General features: G+C 39.6%; 1 protein-coding gene across 2 annotated transcripts in view; it reads left to right on the top strand.

Annotated features, from left to right (window-relative positions):
* Positions 1–15,183, top strand: part of CCDC91 (coiled-coil domain containing 91) — a 290,267-nt gene extending 275,084 nt beyond the window's left edge. For both annotated transcript variants that reach the window (XM_037034001.1, XM_037034002.1), the window contains one exon: positions 14,161–15,183. In XM_037034001.1, coding sequence (XP_036889896.1) covers positions 14,161–14,271 — 111 coding nt within the window. In that variant the 3' untranslated portion in view covers positions 14,272–15,183. The remainder of the gene's footprint in view (positions 1–14,160) is intronic.
* Positions 15,184–20,112: the final 4,929 nt, after the last annotated feature.

Here is a 20,112-nt window from a genome sequence, read left to right as displayed (position 1 = left end):
ATGGCTTGGATTCAAAGATTAATTTTAAATAAGCACATGTAGCTAGTATTTTATTTGAAATGCACAAAGAATGACCAGAGGGCCAGTTACTAAAACCTCCCTGAAGAAGCAGAGCTTATACATCTGGAAGCCACTGAAAGGAGTCTGTGTCCATTGAAGCACTGATTTAGGACTTGGAGTTTTGTCCACATTTGATTTCAGTGAGGAAGCTTTGTTACCTTAAATATGATGTTAGCTCTGGTTTTTTGTAGATAATATTTATCAGTATGATAGTGTTCCTCTGTGTTCCTATTTTGCTGAGAGTTTTTATCATGAATGGGTATTGGATTTTGTCACCTGCTTTTTCTGCATCTATTGATATGGTCAGTGTTGACTTCTTCAGCCTGTTGATGTGATGATATTATCCATTGATTGTTGAAGCTGAACCAGCCTTGCACACTTTGGAAAACATCCTGCCTGGTCATTGTGTATAATTCTTTTTAAACTGTTTCTGGATTTTATTTGCTAATATTTTGTTGAGAATTTTTACATGTTCATGAGAGAGAATAGCACGTCATCCTCTTTTCTCGCAATGCCTTTGTCTTGTTTTGTTATACAGGTAATGCTGCCTTATGGAATGAGTTAGGAAGTATTCTTTCTGCTTCTGTTCTCTCAATCTGTATAACCTTTAAAACTGTTAAATGTTTTACAAAGTATTTTATTTACTTATTTTTAAAGAGGGGAGGGGAGAGAGAAAGAGGAAGAGAAATATTGACATGATAAGGACATATTGATTGGTTGCCTCTCGCATGCCCTTGATCGAGAACATGGACTGCAACCCAGGCATGTGCCCTGACCAGAAACCAACCCACAACCTTTTGGTTTCGGAATGACACCCAGCCCACTGAGCCACACCCATCAGGGCAAGACTACTAGATTTTAATAGAAAAGGGGTAAGACTTCAAAATGTTCAGAGAATATAATTCGAGTTTTAGTTTGGCATACATAGATTTTATACATTTTTAATGCATACAATTATATTTGGCATCATTATCTTGGTATTCCTGGAGACTTTAAACTCCATAGTATTTTTTATTTGGAGAAATCTAGATAATACATCAGCAAAACCGTCTTAATTTTTCACTCAAGTGTAGTAATACCCATAGAGTAAATGACGTGGTAAGTCGTTCGGGCCATACTTGTGGCATTTCTATAAGGTAATGGTTTGCATCTGCTGAATTGGGCAAACCATCAGAGGAAAGTGGATGGGCATTATTTAAGGTTTGCAAAACTGTATGTGTACTTTAATGGCTTTGTACACTTCTGTTCCAGCAGGAAAAACCCAAAGAGTGTTCAGAACAGATACTTATTTTTTATTATTATTATTTTATTGGTTAATCGCCGACAAAAATGGCCAGATACTGTGTTAGTTTCCATAGCTCAGTCCAGTCTGGCCCCTGGACTGCAGGGCCTGGGCCTGGGCTGGTCTCCTCCACAGGCCCAACACCAGGTGCAGGGGCTGCTGCCCACACAGGTGCCAAAGGTGCAGTAAGATACCTTAACTAACCACCCCTCAAAGTGGTTTGCATTTGATTTACCATAGGCCATTTAGATTACTTGATCCTTTCATTCCCTTGCATGCCATTTGTTTGCATTAAAACACAGAAGAGGAGGAGTTTCAGGGCTTTGGCTGCATCACCTGGATGGATGGGCCCTCGGGCTCCGTGCAGCAGGGAGAGCAGATGTCTGGGGCCTGCATTGCTGCTATACCTGGTAGTTGAGGGGCATCTCATCTGCCCTGAACTCTATGAATAACTAGTTTTTAAAAAATTACATCCCAACCTTCATTTTTCCTACTTCCTAATTCCAATGCCTTTTATAATGTTGCTTGGTAAACATTGGTTACATAAAACGTTTTAGTTGCTTTACCAGATTTTCTGCTGAACCTTTCTTACCTATAACTAACGTGAGAAATGGAAATTTTTATCCATTGATAACATTTATCAATTCCCTAGGAATTGTACTTTTCAACCACTTGCTTGTTTTAGATCCCCAAAGAGCAAATATAGTAGGTCAATATCCCTTAGTTGACAAGAAAAGTGAATAACTGAAATGGAAACAAAAGATCTATATTCACCTCCTAGTAACGGAAACTAGAAATAGTTATGGTGTGATCAAGTTCAAAGTAAGCAGTTTAGAGCTGGTTTGTAAGTTAAACAAAGTTATGAAGAATTCAGGATCCCTCTGTCTTTGCACTTTTGTCGTCTTTCGCACTACCTCATTTAGCTTACATCTTTAAAGTTCCCCAACGGCAGTGGGAGCTCCACTAAACACCTTTGTGATAGAGAGAAGGAAAAGGTTGAATGAAAGACGCAAAAAAGGAAAAGGAGTTTAGGGGAGATGCCTGTCCCACTTTTAAGGAGCCCTCTGGGAGATCCTCCATTCACATCTTTCATTCACATCTCCTGAGCTGCCCTGAGCTAGAGGGAGTCAGGAATGGTGGCCTGAGAATGTTCACGCTGTCCCTAGAACTGAGCTGAAATGTTATTTGTAAGAAAGAAATGAAGAATGGATATTAGGGAGAGAACTTGAGGGCATTGCCATAATCCCTGGCTTCTTATGTCTTCTGTTTGGTAGATGTTTACTGTTAATTATTTTTTAGCATCTTCTATTTGAGCAGGTGCTGTTTCCAATTTTGATAGCCATGTTGAGCTTTCTTAATTGAAAGCTCTCCTCCTTCACTTGTTTACAAAAAAGAGGAAGGTTAGGATTTTCTTGCATTCCTCAGTCCAGCTGGGAGGCAGCAGTGGATTTTAAGAGGACTGACAGAGTGTTTTCCCACTTGGTTCCTTCAGTAGAATAAGTCTGTTTAAAAATGTGCCAGACACATGGTATTGTTTTTTTAATAAGGCTTCAATGATCAGGCACACACCGTAAAATCCCGAATGACGAGGAAGAGCAACCCTGTTTATTTAAAGTGAGAGGGAAAAGGGTAGTCACATAGCTTTCATTTGATTAAATGGTGTTTTGTTCCACTGGTTTAATTTTGGATCCTGAGGGTTTCCTAATGAGAATCAGGTATGCATCACGGCTGTGGCCAGCTCACACTTGTGACCTGAGCCAGATTTATCAGTAGTGGAGATGTGAGGATAAGCAAACAAATATAGCCCAAGCTTCGAAGGTCCTGCAAGGTGAGATCCACACCTCTCATCACCTTTCTGTTTCCCCTTTTTTTGTATGGACCTAGAACGAACTAGTTTATGGTTTTTATATACAGCCACCGACCTTTACAAATTCTTTCAGGCATAATGTATTTAACATACCAGTTTTTTTAAGTGTTCCTGTTATATTTCAGGGAACCATTTGTGTGTTAATGGAACAGCAACTTTCCTGAACCTACTGTTTAGGAAGAGAAGATAATTACATGTTTCAATGACTGTATCTACAGGGCTTTGGGCATCTTGACGGGTTTTTGTACTAATGTATGCAATGCAGTAAACCCCTATGTATTGTAGCAAAACAGATGCTGTGCCAAGGCCCCCAGCCATAACTGAAGTTCTTATTTGAGAAGGTAGTGTAGTAGTGCAGTTTAGTGAACAGGTGTGGAGTCATGCACACCTGGATTTGAGTCCTAGCCCTTCCTCTGGGGCAAGTTATAACACCTCTAAGGCTCAGTAGCCTCATTCATAGAGCTTTGAGAGAATAGAAACGAGATAATCCATAGGTGCTTCCCAATGATGTCCTGCACTTGTATAATTCCCTCCCCTTGAGCTTGGGCTGGACTGAGTGGCATTGGGTTATTATGAGATTCTGACTTCCATGTTGGGTGCTCTCTCACTCTCCTCGTGTGCTCATGCTCACTCCCATTCTCTCTTGGATTGCTTACTTTGGGTGAAGTCAGCTGCTATATGTTAGGCAGCCTTGTGGACAGGCTCACAGGAGCTCTCTTGGAAGTGGGTGTTTTGAGGTCTGTCAACAGCCACTGAGTGAGCTTGGAAGTAGATTCTTCCCCAGGTGAACTCTGAGTTGACTAGGCCCCAACAACTGAATTGCAACCCCTCAGGAAAGATGGTGACCCAGAGGCACTCAGTCAACTGGCATCCAGTCTCCTTGCTCACAACCACTGAGATGATAAATACTTGTTATTTTTTGTTTTAAAATGCTGGGTAAGGGGTCATTTGTTACACAGTAACGATAGGTAATACAACACATAAGAAGGTTCACCCATGCCTAGGAGACAGCAAACATCACCAATCAAGAATAGTAACACTGTTCTCAAAACAAGAAAAGATCAAACTCAATCCAGCATTACAGGATTATTCATCATGCACTGTAAATTGCTTTCGATAAATGTGTGTAAAAAGCTCAGGGATGAGCCTTGTGGACTGTCCCTTGCCTGCTTTTGTAAATTAAAACTTACAAGGAAAATGTATCAGTCACTTGAGAATTTTAAGATAATACTTGTACTGCCGAGAGTCAACACCAAAGGGGAAATAGTCATGTGCAGATATTATTCCTTAGATTGGCACCAAAGAATTGATAAAATCTTTAAAAGTCAAGTCAATAAAAATGCAATAGTTTGTGTGTGTTACTTGAACAGTTTGTCACTTAACAATATTTTAGGATCTTTATGTTAATTTATTTTCAAAAGGCTATCCTATGCAATATTTGCACTAAACAAGATCTCAAAAAGATTTGTAGAGAAAAGTTGTTCATGGTTTGGGAGCATGTAACAAATTGTATTAAAATGTTTTGTGTAATGTTGTTACTAGAAACATTCTGTGTAACACTGAACTAGAACCAGGCAGCCCCTCTTGCCACAATCAGTCCTTCTCGTATTTGAGATAAACTCTTTACTTGCGATTCAACTCTAGAAAGTAAGATGGAGAGGGCATTGATGGGGAAAAATAACCCTTGGATCAGAGCCCCGAGGGAGGAGTTCTGGGCAACTCCTGTAACCATTTCATGTATCTTAACTTTTTCCTTAAATTTCCCTCAATCTCAAGCCTTCTTTTTAAAGTGTTTTGGAAATCTTTAGATTTTCTTTGGAAGTTGTCTAAATGAGGAGTAAAGCAGTTACTACCAGGATTTTTTTCTTTTCAGTTTCATTAAATTTCACCCATGGAATGTTATATTAGAAAGAGTAGTGCCTGCTATCAGGCAAGTAAAAGTGCAGCCCTCACTAACTACTACAGTGGACCCGTCCCTGGTTAATTGCTGTTGCCCAGCTTGTAGTGATGGATAAGCCTGTATCCCAAGCAGGGGTGCCTGCACATCAGAGTCTGGAATACATATTAATTTTTTCTGCCCAGATGATTTAGTTGAGAGCAGAACCAAATATTCCCATTTCCCATCGGATTCTATGGTAGTTTGGAATAAAAAGGCAGAACTGGCCAAATATGTAGAATTTATTTTAGATGATTCAAAAGCGAAGAATTTACTTACCCTAAGACATCTTAAAACAAAACAAGACCAAAAAAAAAAAAAACCCAAACCCGTTTTTAAGTTGTGGCCAGTAGGGTTTAAGACTCATTTTCATTTACTCCAAAAGAGCATCTGTAATTCATCTTGTGCATGCTAGAAAGTTACACAGCCTCTTTGTATGTTGACATTTTTTAAATATATAGTCAGGCTTGAAATATACTCTTAAGTTGAAAAGTATTCTCAAAGAGAGCAGGATATGTCCACTCTGGATTGCAAGTCTTCGTGGGACGTGAATCATGGTCTGGAAACATTCTTTTTTTTTTTTAATATTTTATTTATTTATCTTTAGAGGGAAAGGGAAAGAGAGAGGAAGAGAAACATCAATGTATGGTTGCTTCTTGTGCATCCCCTGCTGGGAACTGGCCCCTGCCAGGAACTGGCCTGCAACCTAGGAATGTGCCCTGACTGGGAATCGAACCGAGATCGTTTGGTTCGCAGGCCCATGCTCAATCCACTGAGCTACACCAGCCAGGGCCTGGAAACATTCTGATAAAGAGGTTAGGTCTATATTTTCTGAGTTCAAGGTTGAGGCAACTGGTACTGCCTTAGTTCTAACTACAGCCCCACCTATATTGACTCTTCCAGTCAGAGTCATTCTAAACATGCATTGTATATAACAGTTATCCTGAAGTTGGTTCACAGTCTCTTCCAACACGATTTACCATGTGGCATAGTTATATTCCCAGTGAGGAGACTTCCTGTCTTAGCTTCAGTTTTACATACAATATATCCCTGTAGAAATTGCACTTACTTATTTGAAAATATAAAGAAAAGATTGTTTTAAAAGAGAAACTGTTTATGATTAGCATACCAGTAATAAAATAGATACTGTTGAACCTCCATTAAGACAACCATAATGTCACAGATAAGTCTAAATTTTCTGAGGCTGACATGATATGAGATGCAGAGTTTGAGGAGAGCGGAGGAAAGTAAAGATAGTGGTGTTTGTAGGGGAAATGTTTAAATGTTACAATAAAAATAATCACCTCTCAAGAATGACTTGCTCTTCTTCACGTCTCCAGCCCTTAATGTGGTGGTTTCATACAGTGACAATTGTATTACAGTTATGTTTGTCTGTTAAGTTTAAAATTGACCCTGAACCCACTTCCATCGTGTTTACATCAAGAGTAAAGGCAGCAACATCATCTCACTCAGAACAATGTGCAGCACCTTTCTGGTCACAGCTCTGGTCCTCCCGGGGCATCTGATCTTTCCGTTGTTGAGACCTCAGTGAGGCCATAAAATCTACTTGATATGTAGCAGGGTTTCTTAAGCAAAGATAACCTCAGATTAATGTGTTTAAAGAAATCTATATATATATATATTTTTTTTTTTTAATGAAGAAGGATCTATTGGGTTGGGGAAATCGGTCTCTTAACCACCCAGAGCCTCAGCTGACCACAGCTGTAAAATGAAGATGTTAGACTCAGCAGTCTCAAAATCCCTGATGTTAAGATTTCATGGTCACACATTATGAAAGGGAAACCTTCTTCCTATATTAACAGTTTCTTTTGAGTCTCAAGAGAAACCGATCTGTCCACAGTGTGCTTTGTCCACGCATGCACACGCAGCTCTGGGACCGGACGCCTGACCAACACCGCAGGCACCTTATCTGTGACAGGGAGGGCCTATGCGGCACCTCACAGTGCTTCTCCGCACAGGTGCCCCAAGAGGTTCTGCGGGAAAGAGGCCTTTTGATCCCCTGTTTCCCAAACTTAACTGACAAGCCTTGTATTTATTTATTTTAAACGAAATGCCTTCTACATAGAAATGGTGTTTTGCACATTGTTGGGAATGCTACTCTGGTACAAAGAGGCTCCTACAGTATGCAGAAATCATCGTCAGCCCTCTTCCAGGGCCGCATCACAGCACCACAAACTGGGTGGCTTAAAACAACAGGAATTTATTATCTCACTGTTCTAGAGGATAGAAGTCCAAAATCAAGGTGTTGGCAGGGCCGTGCTCTCTCTGAAGGCTCTAGGGCACATCTGTTCCGTGCCTCTCTCCAGTTTTTGGTGTTGCTGGCAATTCTTTGCATTCCTTGGTTTACAGACACATCGCTCCAATCTCTGCCTCCTTCTTCACATGGTGTTCTTCCCTGCATCTGTGTTTTTGTGGCTCTTTTTATGAGGACACCAGTGACTGGCTTTAGAGGCCACCCTAATCTATTTGGATTCCTCTTAAATTACCTCTTAATTACATCTACAAAGACACTATATTCAAATAGTCACATTCATAGATCCAGAGGTTAGAACTCGAACATATCCTTATGGGGGATATAATTCAACCATCACAGTGAATATCTGTCAAACCTCATATCCCACACTCCTTTGCCAGATCCTACATTAGAGTTCCCAGGGCTTAGTCTTCTGACCTTGCCTCTTTTATCTACATCTGTTACCTAGGTAATCGCTTCTGTGCTCTCTCCACACAGATGATTTATCGCTAGCACTGATCTCTCCCCTGAATTGCAGGCTCTTGTAAAAAAAATATCTCTGACATATTTAATAGGATTAGACAAATTAACCATGTTCAAAACAAAACCAACTTTCAATTCACTGTAGGTCCAGGTCATTGTATCTCAGGAGATGATGCCATCATTCTGAGAATCACCTTTATTTCTCTTTATTCACACTGTTAATCCATCAGCTACTCAGGATGGTCCTATCTCAAAATACGTCCCACATCTGACCTGCCACCAATGATCTGCTTAACCGTCTGTTTCCCAGACCAAAAGTCTTCTAACCGGGTGGTCTTCTTCCACTCTTGTGTCTCTACAACCTGTTACTCTCAAGTAACAAGACGATCGTTCTCAAACACACAGTCACACTCCTGCCGAAAACCCTCTTCCCGTGACCTCTATCCCCACATGCTCTGGCCAGCTCCCATTTCTCTGACCTTCTCTCCTATCAGCCCGCCCCTTGCTCATTTTGCTCCATTCTTCTTGTATTTTTTGCCAATAGTCAAATCACGTCTGAGCCACATTTTGGAATTTTCTCTTGTAGTTTCATCTGCCTTGAAATCTTCTTTCCTGATGTTTTGGCTTGGTTCCTCTCCTCCCTCACTTCACTCACGTCTCTTGTTAACACCTTCTCCCCCAAGCTGCCCCTCAGTCTCTGTCGAACCCATCACCCTACTTTATTTTTTATAGTACTGATCTCCATTAATTTGTTTGTCTCTTCAAACTAAAATTATGTAAAAGCAAAGAATTCCCTCCAGTGCCTAAAACAGTGCTTGGCACATAGGAGGCACTAAATAAATATTGTATACATGGGCAAAGGAAAGACTATGTCAATATTCTTAGCCGACTTTCTCCTCTGGACTCAAGCCTCCTTCCTTTATGTCTCTACATAATGTCTTCTTCCTCCGTGTTTCTGCCTTAGTTCTTTCTAATCTGCTTTCCTAGAATTTCTCTTGTGTATCACTCCCCTGTGTCTAAGGAGATGCCCGTGATGCTCTGAGAGCCCGTGCAGGTTGCACCTCTGTGTGTTCTCTGCTGCGCTCTCCCACCTCGATGTCCCCACTCTCTGATCTCCCAGTGGACTCAGTCTTCACCCACATGTCAGCACCTAATTATTGCATCTGTATCTCTCCAGAAAGATATAAACCTCTTAAGGACGAGGACACTATTGGGTACTTTTTTTGCCCATGCCTCAGCCGGAATGCACAAATAATGAGCAGTCGTGACTCTGTTACTATCAACTGGTTGACTAATTGATTGTCTCAATCTCAAATACGGAAATGAAATAACAGCTTGTGTGTGTGTGTGTTTGTGTCAAGGTATACAATAGAGTCTGAAAGAGAGGCATTCGTATCCAAATGACATTGTTAAAAGAGCAACAACTGTAATAAATAAGAGACTGAAGAACTATTTTGTTTCTTATCAAAACATAATCAATCTGTATTACCCAATATGATGATGTTAGCTGGAAAATTTGCCTAAGTAATGAAAGTTCCAGATCATTGTACTTGACCTTTCTTCAGTGCCCACAGGGAACTTGTCAGTGAATGTGAAAACTGAACCCATCAAATGTATTATTACTAAGCCAACAAAATTTGTGTATGAGTGCCTGTCTGTCAGTGGATTTGCTGAATATCCATTCTAGCTTTTTGAAAAAAACTAGATCACTTTTTAATCATCAGTTTAAAATTTCAGGAGGGAAGATTGTAAAAGCAACAGTGATAAAGATATAGCTAATATTTGCACTTCTCTTGGTATATCTTGTTGGGAGAAGCCCAGAAGATATTGAAATCACAATTAGTTCTAAGTATTTTTGTGTATATATACATACATATATATATCATATAAGATCTTATATATAATGTTATATGTAACATGTGAGATATAGACATTTACACATGTAAGATGTATATATTCAAAAGCAATGTTTCAGATTTCCTGGATGTAAATAGCATTCTTAACAGCCCCATTAAAATAAGTCACATGTGTTTGCCATTGATGGGGAATTTTGCTCTCTACACCAGTAGACATCTGCCATCCCTCATATCCATCATACTGTGCTGGTGATGAGGGACTAAAACCAAAGGTCTAGAGATGTTTTGTTTCTCTTTTTCTGTTTTTTTTTTTTTGCTATGGCATGAGATACTAATGGAAAGATAAATGTAATATAGAGAGTTATTGGGAAGTCATGTGTTCTTTTTTCCTCCTAAGCTTATAAATAGTAACTTTTAGCAAGTAGTATGCTTCCAACATGTTTTTAACAGGATACCAGCAAACAGAAAAGATGATAAAGAGGGCAGAAAAGGTTTATAAAGGCCCAGTGTCTATTTCAGAGACTTAAGAATTTCTAGTTGTTTTTATTTTTCAGGTATCTGAAAGAGGTGAATAGCAGCTGAAACAACAGAAAATGGGAGGGAAAACAAAGCAGTTAGAGCAACACTATTAAGAAGAGATTGTAAACCCCTATCCCAAAATGTTTGCCTACTCTAGATGTAATACTGCCCACATGAAGTCACAGAATACAAATCTTTGATTCACTTTGAAATGAAAGCCACAAACGCAGAGCTAAGCCCCACTTTTCAAGGGGCAAAAAAGAGTTCAATATTTTGCCAAAATTCTTCTTGCTTCAATAAAGGATAATAAGGTCATGCTTAATAAAACAGAAACTGTTGAAATTCAGTAATTTGCCAAGAACATCAGTGTAATGTTCTTGTTTCCGAGAGAGGAATTCACCGTTTAAGTGAGAGAAAGGTCTCAAGGGTCCCCCTCACAGACATGACCTTATGTACCACGCCCAGGAAGGACCCAGCAAACCAGAAGCCCAGCACTGTGATGGCCCACCTTCATCGTCACAGAGCACCAGTGTCCCCTCAGTGCTTCTTAAAGTGTCGAACCCCGGCGTACCGAATGGATCCTTCCCACCAGGCGTCTCTGGGAGGCATGGTGAAAGAAGCCAGCGAGTCTTGCAGCCGCCTGAGCCCTGCACCGGGCGTCCCTCACCCTACAGTCGCTCACACCAGAGCCGCTGCTAACACAGGCAAGGGAGAGGCGCTCGGTGGGTTCAGATAAAACTCTGCGAAACTCTGTCCTCATACATGTCTTCGCTTTTTAAAAAATTACGGGGTATTCATTTGGAATGCATAAGTCCAGATGATTATTATTACTCAGCAATAATCACTGGCTGACTGCTATCCAGGCACATTGCGAGTTTGGGCTGTATACCCTCAAAGGGAGAACAGTTTCTCCTTTATGTAACATCCATACATTTTAAGATAGTGAGTCACAGTTGTTTTTCATGAAATTCCTGATTGTTCTAGGGAGCTTCTAAAAGACTTTGAATTATTAGCTAACACTTACAAGTCATGACACATAGTAATAGTAAAACAGACACCCGTGCAGCAGCCTCCATGTGGCCTTCCGCCTCTCATCCTGCCTGGCGCTGCCCTCTGGCTAAAACCCAGTACTGCTGTTCTCACCCGCGTAGGTTCCTTGCCTCGGAAATGAGAGCCTGTCATTCAAAGGAATATACTTTTGAACTTGACCTGTTTGGGTTTTTTTTGCTTTATGGAAAAAGGGTATCAGAGAGTCTGTAGACTGATCGCTTTCTTTTCAAATCCAGTTTTGTTACAAGTGTTCACTAATTTATATTCATCTGAAATACTTGACAGAATGGTGGTTAATATTGTTAAGATGTGCTAGATTAAGATTTGTCATGAAGTGTTAGTAATTAAGACAGCCTCATGTTTCTGAAGGGTCAGCTGAATTGTGTATGGGAACAGAGTAGGGCTAGGGAGCCCAAAGACAGACTCAGGTATAAATGGACCCCTGATTTGTTTCAGAGGTAACACTGCAGGTAACATATGTGTACTTACAAGCACTTTCTACAAGAAATACCAGCAAATGTGCAGAGGTCTGTATTGAAGGATGTTTATTACAGCACTGATGACTATAGCAAAAGATTAGGAACACTCCAAAAGTCTATGAATAGAATAATTTATAAATAAATAACAAAATATCTACTGTATATTAAATTATAAATATATAATGAAAAACTGTGCAACCATTTAAGAAAAGAAAACAGGGCAACATGATCTTCTTATACATTGTACATGGTCCTGATAAATTGGTACCCTCACTCTGGAAAACAGTTTTATAATATCTATCACAATTTAAAATATGCAAATCTTATGACCTAGGACTTCCACATATTAGAATCTGTCCAAGAGAAGCCACTGAATATATTATGAAGGGAGCATACGCATCCTGTAAATTTCTTCAGTGCTTTTAAAGCAAGGCAGAATTGCAGTAAGCACGTGTCTGTCCCTGGAAGTGGCTAAATAAATCATGGAATACACTGAAGCAGTTTCTTAAAAAGGAGGTGGGGAAGAGGAACCTATATAAAGGATATATGTACAACAACTGAGAAGGGTGGAAATGGGAGGGAGAGGGGAGGATGGGGGGTGGGATGGGATGGGAGGAATAGACAGAAAACTGTACTTGAAAAATAATTAAATTAAAAAATTGGAAAAAAAATAAAACAACACAGTCCTGGAAAAAAAAAAAAAAGGAGGTGGGGAGATCTTCCAGTAATGACAACAGAACTAACTGATTGTGTGATCCTTCCTGTGGTTACGATCATAGATCTGGATGAAGTACTTTTAAAAAACAGTCTTTAAATGCTTGAAAGCATCCCGAAGTAGACAGAAACTACTGGAAACGGACTGGAAGTAGGTTTGTTAGTAAAGTCTTCTCTACTATTTGAACTTGGACCAAGTGCAAAATAATCTCAAAAACTGCAATATTTAGATTTTTATCTTTTACATATATATAGTAAAATAACACTTTTAAAAATTCTACTTTAATCCCTGCGTATCTTTTAGGTTAGGTTAAGCATGTTTCATTTTAAAAGTGCATCTGTCATTTCATAGTACATGGCCTTGATCTGTTAGGCTTAAATATTTATTGATTCATTCAATCTCAGCAAATATTTTATGAGGGTCTCACAGGGGCCCGAGCCTCTTCCAGGTGCCAGAGTGCACGAGTCCACCCAACAGACAGGTCTCTGCTTACCCAGGGTTTCCCGTGCAAAGAACTGCCTTGTTTAATAGACGTTTATAACAAAAGGTATATAGTATTCACCAAGAGGTATCGTTTGAGAGAAAAGGGAAAAAATGAGGAAAAAGGATAAGCAGAAATCCTATTTCTGTACCTATATTAAAGTCCCAGATATTAGAATTTAAGGGAATCTTAGTAGTGTTCAATCTTTTTACGTGAGCATTTGCTAAGTATAATGCATTCTTTTCATATTAATTTTGGGGATATCTCAATATTTTAATCTTTTTCAGTCCTTTTGAATACCAGTGGATTATAGAAGTATAATTCTATACAGAATTCTTGTGTGTATTTGTCTTTTTTAAATTTTATGTTGGTGGGAATTTGTGCAAAGGAGATGTCCACTTTTAGGTAAATATCACAGGTACATATTTTGAGATGGGATTTACTTGGCTTTCTTTTGAGTTCCTTCAGTGTCTGTAACAACAGGTGATGTGTTGTCATTGGTCATTTTTACACCGTGGGCAAATTTTTTAGAGCAGAACGGCTAGAAACTTTTTGTAATGTATTCAATAATCCTTACCATGCTGTAGGCTCTTTATGACACATTATTAAACCTCTTGTTTACTTTATTAATTTGTTATTGAAGCATTAAAAAATTCTAGTAAAAATTCTCTAACTCAGCAGGAAGACCAAGTCAAATAGTTTCTATAATCTCAAGTATTTCTTAAAGTACCTCTTTTCCAAAACTGTCTCTAATTTCAGAAAATCGTTTACCTCCTCCCTTACCCTCTCAGTAAACCCTGCGTGTGATGCAATCGGGCTGCTTTTCTGTGCTGTGCGTTTCTTTCATTTTTTGCACCTGTTATGTGTATGTGATCTTTGTCAATGTTTGATCTGTAAATTCTCCAAGAACGAGCATTTCACACTATTCCGTATGCTTTTAAATCATGCTGATCAAATTATTTGTATTCCTGCAATAACTGAGTAATAACATCAACTGTAAAACTGTAATGATTAGCATCTAATAGCCCAGGACCCCTGAGTTTATCGCACTGTTTGGTTTTCTAAACCATGATGCGAATGGTTTCTTGAGTAGGCCTCAGTGACATAATAGTCTTTATCCTCCAACTAAGTGTGTTTTCTTCTGTTTCTCTCTCTTTCTCTTTAAAATAAATTGACAGCTTGACCAAGTCATCCGCCAGAGGAGCCTGTCCAGTTTGGAGCTGTTCCTCTCCTGCGCTCAGAAGCAGTTAAGTGCTCTGATAGCCACAGAGCCGGCTGACGTTGAATAAAGAGAGCGCGGCAGGCCGACCCACACTGGCGATGGATAACTCAGTAGACCTCTAAATACATGCTGTGAATGACACAGACGCCTTTGTTTTCTTTCCGCATCTTGGATAATTGGTTTTCACTTCAAGGCTAAACCAAAACAATATTTAGAACTATCAAGAGATCTAATTTATTTCCTTTTGTTTTCTCCTTTATATTTACTAGCATTTTAGTAGTAGGAGTAGCAGCAGCAGCAGCAGCAACAAAAAATACGACGTGACTCAAAAGCCATTGAAAATGGCCACGTCACCAAAAGTTAATCAAGTAAACCTTACAGCCACTGGTGGCCTGTTATGGTGTATGTGGCAAAAGTGGTAAATATCTTTACTTATTGCTTGACAGTGACTCGATAAGATGGTAGAATGCAATCATAAGTTTACTTGACTTTGAGGATAAAAGCAGCATGGATTTTTGTATCTCCTGGTATCACCACACTTCTTGAATGGGGTCTGTTCTTAATGGTAACATTGAAAACACTAAAGATTATTGTATTAATTCAACTGTAATCTGATGTACCACTTACATCAGTATGTATGTGATATATGCTTATTTCCTATTTCTGTTCTTCAGAGTCACTATAAATCAATAGTCATTTTTTAAACAAACCATGCCAGGAACTTCATCTCTAGAAAGGGAATGTGACTTAACCATTTATATGAAGTTGGGCTCATATAAGAATATGAAATTCTCTCCCAGAATTTCAGAATGTACTTGATTCATGAGCACTGTGCTTCAATGCAAAATCATGAGTTTTTAAAATATCAAAACTAAGTGTTATCATTGAAATTATGTAAACATTCTGTCTTGTTTTCAGAAATGCTTTTATTTTCATGGGTCTTGAAGTTTTCTGGGTTATCAGTATAATAAAAAGAGCTTCAAAAACGTATTTGGTTATTTTTTTAAGTTAATTCTTTCTTTAAAAAAATTGTTGTGCCCTGATTGGGGGCTCAGTGGTTAGAGCGTCATCCTGATACCCCAAGGTTGCAGGTTCGATCCTTGGTCAGGGCACATATAAGAACCAGCCAATGAATGCGTAGATAAGTGGAACAACAAATCAGTGTCTCATTCTCTCCTTCCCCCTCCCTCTCTCTCTCCCCCACCATCCTTTCTCCCTCTGTAAAAAAAAATCAATGAATAAAAATGTTTACAACTTACATGTTCATGGATGATGATGTTTTTAACATATACCCTAAGTAGCTACAATAATATGTACTGAAAATATTTAAATGTGAATAACTAGTTTTCTCTTACATGTTTAAATAAGAAATTAAAGCAAGCAAAGCAGGTCATTGACTGAAATGCAGCATAGGAATAAAAGGAGAAGGCTTTGAATTTTGGGACAAGCCAATAATGCAATGTTATGGTTGTATTTAAAATCACTTGACCAAAAAATAAAAGAAGAAAGAAAATCACTTTAAATGTCATCAAACTTAAAATGATAAGATATTTACAACTTAACTCAGATATGTCTTATATGAAAAGGAAGCACTGAAGGCCATAAACTAAGATCTTAGTGAGACTGTGACCCAGAGATAATGGAAATTTCGAGAGAACATAACAGTCCACACCTCTCTTTCACCCCAACCATCACAGAAAGAGTTTTCATCTTCCATTTAGGGTTCAACTTCACTGTTGACAGAGACTAATTGTCTGAAGTAATTTGGAACAAATTAATACCAATCAGTCTGAGCATTTGCAGAACAGCTACCGCGCACAACCATAAACTCTTGGATTGCTGTGGTACTTCCCCCCCTCAGAGCTGCCCTTAAAGATAACAAAATAATCATCTGGGTTTAAAGTATTTGGGTTTAAAGTATTTGTTAAATACGTTAATTATTCCAAGTTGAGTTAGTTAATATGTGGCAATGATGTTCAAGTTACAGAAATCCACCCTAGACCTGCAGTCTGTGTTTGCGCTGGTGACCCAAGGGCACTGGCCACCCAGGGCGGAGTTCACCGAGAGACGGAGGTGGTCGAGCATTGACCACAGGTAAGGGGTTTCCCTGAAGTGCGAGGACCAAGTCTCCAAAAGAAGCAGTGTGTTTTGTATCTAAAACTTTCTTTGCCTATTGTATGATTTTCTTAACTCTTTTCACATCGCATCCTCTGCTTTTATGTTTAAGTAAATAAGGCGCCATCTTGAAAGGCTGAGAGTAAGAGAGCCATTGTATTTTTGGAGTGATAAAGCCACTATCAAACTGTGACTCTTTCTTTAGCAACATGCTTAAGGATTCATTAATAGAAAGGATTCATTTTCCCCCACCAAAAAATGAATATGTGCTTTGTGCCAAATATTTTCACATGTCTCAATAGCCCTGTGAAGCTGAAAGAACCTTATGAAATAGGTGCTCGGCAGCTACAAGGGGAGAGGATTAGATGTTTATTTACTTGCCCGTGGTGACCAGGTAGAGTGGGGATTCAACCCCAGAGCTTTCAGCACTCAGCGTTGCTCTTTCCAGTACTCTGGAAAGTACTGGAAAATAATATCCGGAAGTTTCTAGTATCTGGAAGTTTCTGTCCCACGCAGTCGTATCACATTAATATTTTAAGACGAAAGCTATGTAGTTGTTCTTGTAAACCTGTTTGGAATTCTGGGTTGGCCAGTCCTAACTGGACCGTTGGATGAGTTGCCTAAGCAATTTGAGTGTCAGTCTTCATGTTTGTGAAGTGTATAGAGCAAGTTTTATAAGCTTTTTTGTGAAAATTAAATTAAGCTTGTAAAATGCCCCACATAGCTGACCTTGCTGTGGTGGCCACCAATTCACAGTAATTCCCCCTTTCTCTGAGAACTGCCCACAAAGTGCAGGTGTGGTTGCCCACAAACAACTGGCTAAACAGTATAATTCTGCCCCTCTGACCTTGACTGACTAATCCACAGACAAAGATCCGATCCGCTGGCTGGGCCCCCTGTCACGTGGTCATACACTTCAGCTACTTTCCCCGGGGAGACAGACATGAACTCTACTTCCGAAGTCAGAAGGCTCCTGATCATTGTCTTCCCTGAGTCTTGGATTCTGTGAGATAACCAAAGGTTCCTCTAATACGCCAGCACCACTTACTTTTTCCCCCTGAGTTAGCCAGAGCCCGTTTCTATTGCATGCAACCAAAAAAAAATATTACCCAAGGCAGCCCAGCACAGAGCCCCTGGGTACCGGCGCTTGGCAGCTCTTCGTTTCCTCCATGGTATTAACCCAAAATGGGAACACTCCAGTTTATTTTAAGGGGTGTTAAAAATACAACTGAACCAAAGCCCCTATTGTCGAACAAGGCCAAGTAAATCACAGATACCTAAGACTATGCACAAACAGTGCCCTGTTTAGAAGTTCTCTGTCACTCACAATCTGGAGTAGAGGTTCGGCTCTGCTAAATGCTGATTCATGTCCCAGTTCAAAGGAGTCTTGCTCAAGATTGCTTTGAAATCAAAACCAGAACTAAGCCCCTGTGCTTGGTAGTGTTCTGCCCTGAGTCAGGTATCTGGAATGAAAATTTTTTTTATCTTACAGTTAAACTAGGTAGAATCAGGAAATGCTGTCTTCGCTTTAAATAACAATGAAAACAAAATAATTGTTCATTTACTGAATTACAAAGGTATTCTTTGCATGATCCTGAATTTTTCAAAAGGCCATATGGAAGACCTGGACAACATAAAACTCCTATGGAAAGAGGAGAGTCGGATCGAAGCGCTTAGCCTCTGGTCTTTCTTCCGTGTCCACGCCAGTCAAACACCACTCCAGAAACTGCTGAAGAAGCAGGAAGCCCATGCACTCCGAGGCCACAGGCCATTTACTTACAGGCATCGACACCAGCCTCATAGTAAATGGGCAGAAACAACATGTGAGAATTCACAGCTGACTGACTTCCAGACTTTTTTCTTAATCCAGGCAAAACAAAAACTCCTTTTATTTCACTGAGAAACAAACACGTTTCATACACCCAAGCTGCCATAGTGCAGGGGCTACTTGGCCATCGATCATTGGTAAATATAAATAAATAGAAGGAAAAGAGTTGGTAAAATTTTCTTCACTCCTCTCATTTTTTTCCCTGAAGCATCCATTCTTAGCGAGTGGGTCCCCTTTGTACTCCTCCTGCCCCCACCCCAGGCACCACATACTAGATTTTTCCTACAGGGTACTTAGAGAATTAAATAATATTTTGTGTTGTCATTTATAATTAATAATCTGTTTTTCTATTCGTTTGCGTCTATCTCCTCCTGAAGAGCCCACATCTGTTTTGTTTCTTGTAAAGGCAGTTTATTGTGCCTGCGGTGTGGACTTCGTATATAATTGTGAATTCATAGATAATTGAATGAATCAGTCACTGCACCTGTAATATAACTCAACTGCTCTCCAGCTAGTAGATTCTGACTATTAATTTCATGAATTAGCTAAAACTCCTGTGTTTCTAAATGAGGTTCCATAAGAACTCAAAACAGTATTCTCACAAAAGAACTCTCATAAAACAGTAGCCAGCCTCCTGTAAATCAACAAAACTTCTGAACACTGAGGTGAATTCACATTTCTGAAAGCTACTAGAATAAGTAAATTGCTAAATCATAGCTCTAGAATGCTAACAAATTGATAGCAATGTGCTTCCCAAATTTAGAAGATCCTCTAAGAGGGGAAAACATTGGGGAAATTATACATGAAATAATTTATTCGGTTGCCAACAGGTGTCCGGCCATAGGAATAAGAAACAGCATCCCATTGAGAAGTCTGTAGGGTACTACTACATTCACTGGCCCTGGTTCTCGGGTTTTAGTTACAACCGGGAGGGAAGGAGCAAGCTGGGAGAAGAGATTGCATGCCTGGGTTTGTGATCAAGACCAGGAGGTCCAGCGGGAGTTGTGGGTGAGGAGGAGAGGAGGTTGGGCGTGGGTCAGATCACGGACTGTCCAGAGCAATGCGGTGTGAAGAGTCCTGCTGATAGAGGACGCCAAAGAATACCTGAGAGACTTCTTAACTATGCCTCTGTCTCCCAACTGTGATATGAAATGGGCTTGTGTTTTTTGAAACACACACAGAAATCAAGAAACAGACTAACTCAAAAGGTAGGAAAACTTGACTCAGTCCTGGCAAACATTCAGTTCTCAGCAGTCTGGGAGCTGATTTCAAAAGGAAACACTGAAGCCACAGAATGTACAAATCACTGACTTCGACACAGCTCTGACACTGAGACATCACAGAAAATTCCTCTGCAGATATACATGTGCTGAATCTGTGCCGCTGCCCTTCTGTGCAGGTGTCCTCTTCTGAGAATGTTAGCAACCTCTGGACACCATGGAAGGCACCACCTTTACATTTTCCCTTATGCTCTTTATCTTTTTTGTCTGCTTTCCATAACTTCCAGAATGTAAATGTTTAATTTACACTATAAAAATGTTTAAACAGTGATTCAATTAGCAAAATTTTAGTCGGTATCTCAGTGAAATATTCTATAAAATTCATCCCATGTTACAATTTTACAGGCAAGCCAATGTGTTTTTATATTCATGGTCTTTCAGTGAATGAAGCAACACAATTTATTTTTCTCATAATTCTCTCCTCTTTTCTCATAAAGCATGGAAAAGACTTTTATACTTTGCAGCAAATCAAAACTGGCGTTGGATAGCAGTTATATAAAGATGAGGTAGAGAAGGTAGAAATATCAAGTTAGATGTTTTAGAACAACTCTGGTCGGTAGGTTCCAAGTAATCCAGGTAAATAACAGGCTACAGCTACTGAGTAAGATCTTTTTCACGGACGTAGTTCTTTGAAAATGTCGCAGTGACTCTACCTGACGTAAAACCTCTGTCACACTGGCAGTTC

This window comes from Sturnira hondurensis, unplaced genomic scaffold (genome assembly GCF_014824575.4).
Source record: "Sturnira hondurensis isolate 20B ecotype Veracruz unplaced genomic scaffold, ASM1482457v3 Scaffold0021795, whole genome shotgun sequence".
In the NCBI taxonomy this organism is placed as follows: Eukaryota; Metazoa; Chordata; class Mammalia; order Chiroptera; family Phyllostomidae; genus Sturnira; species Sturnira hondurensis.
The sequence above is the reverse complement of the archived record's forward strand: the minus strand, read 5'-3'. Positions and strand labels throughout refer to the sequence as shown.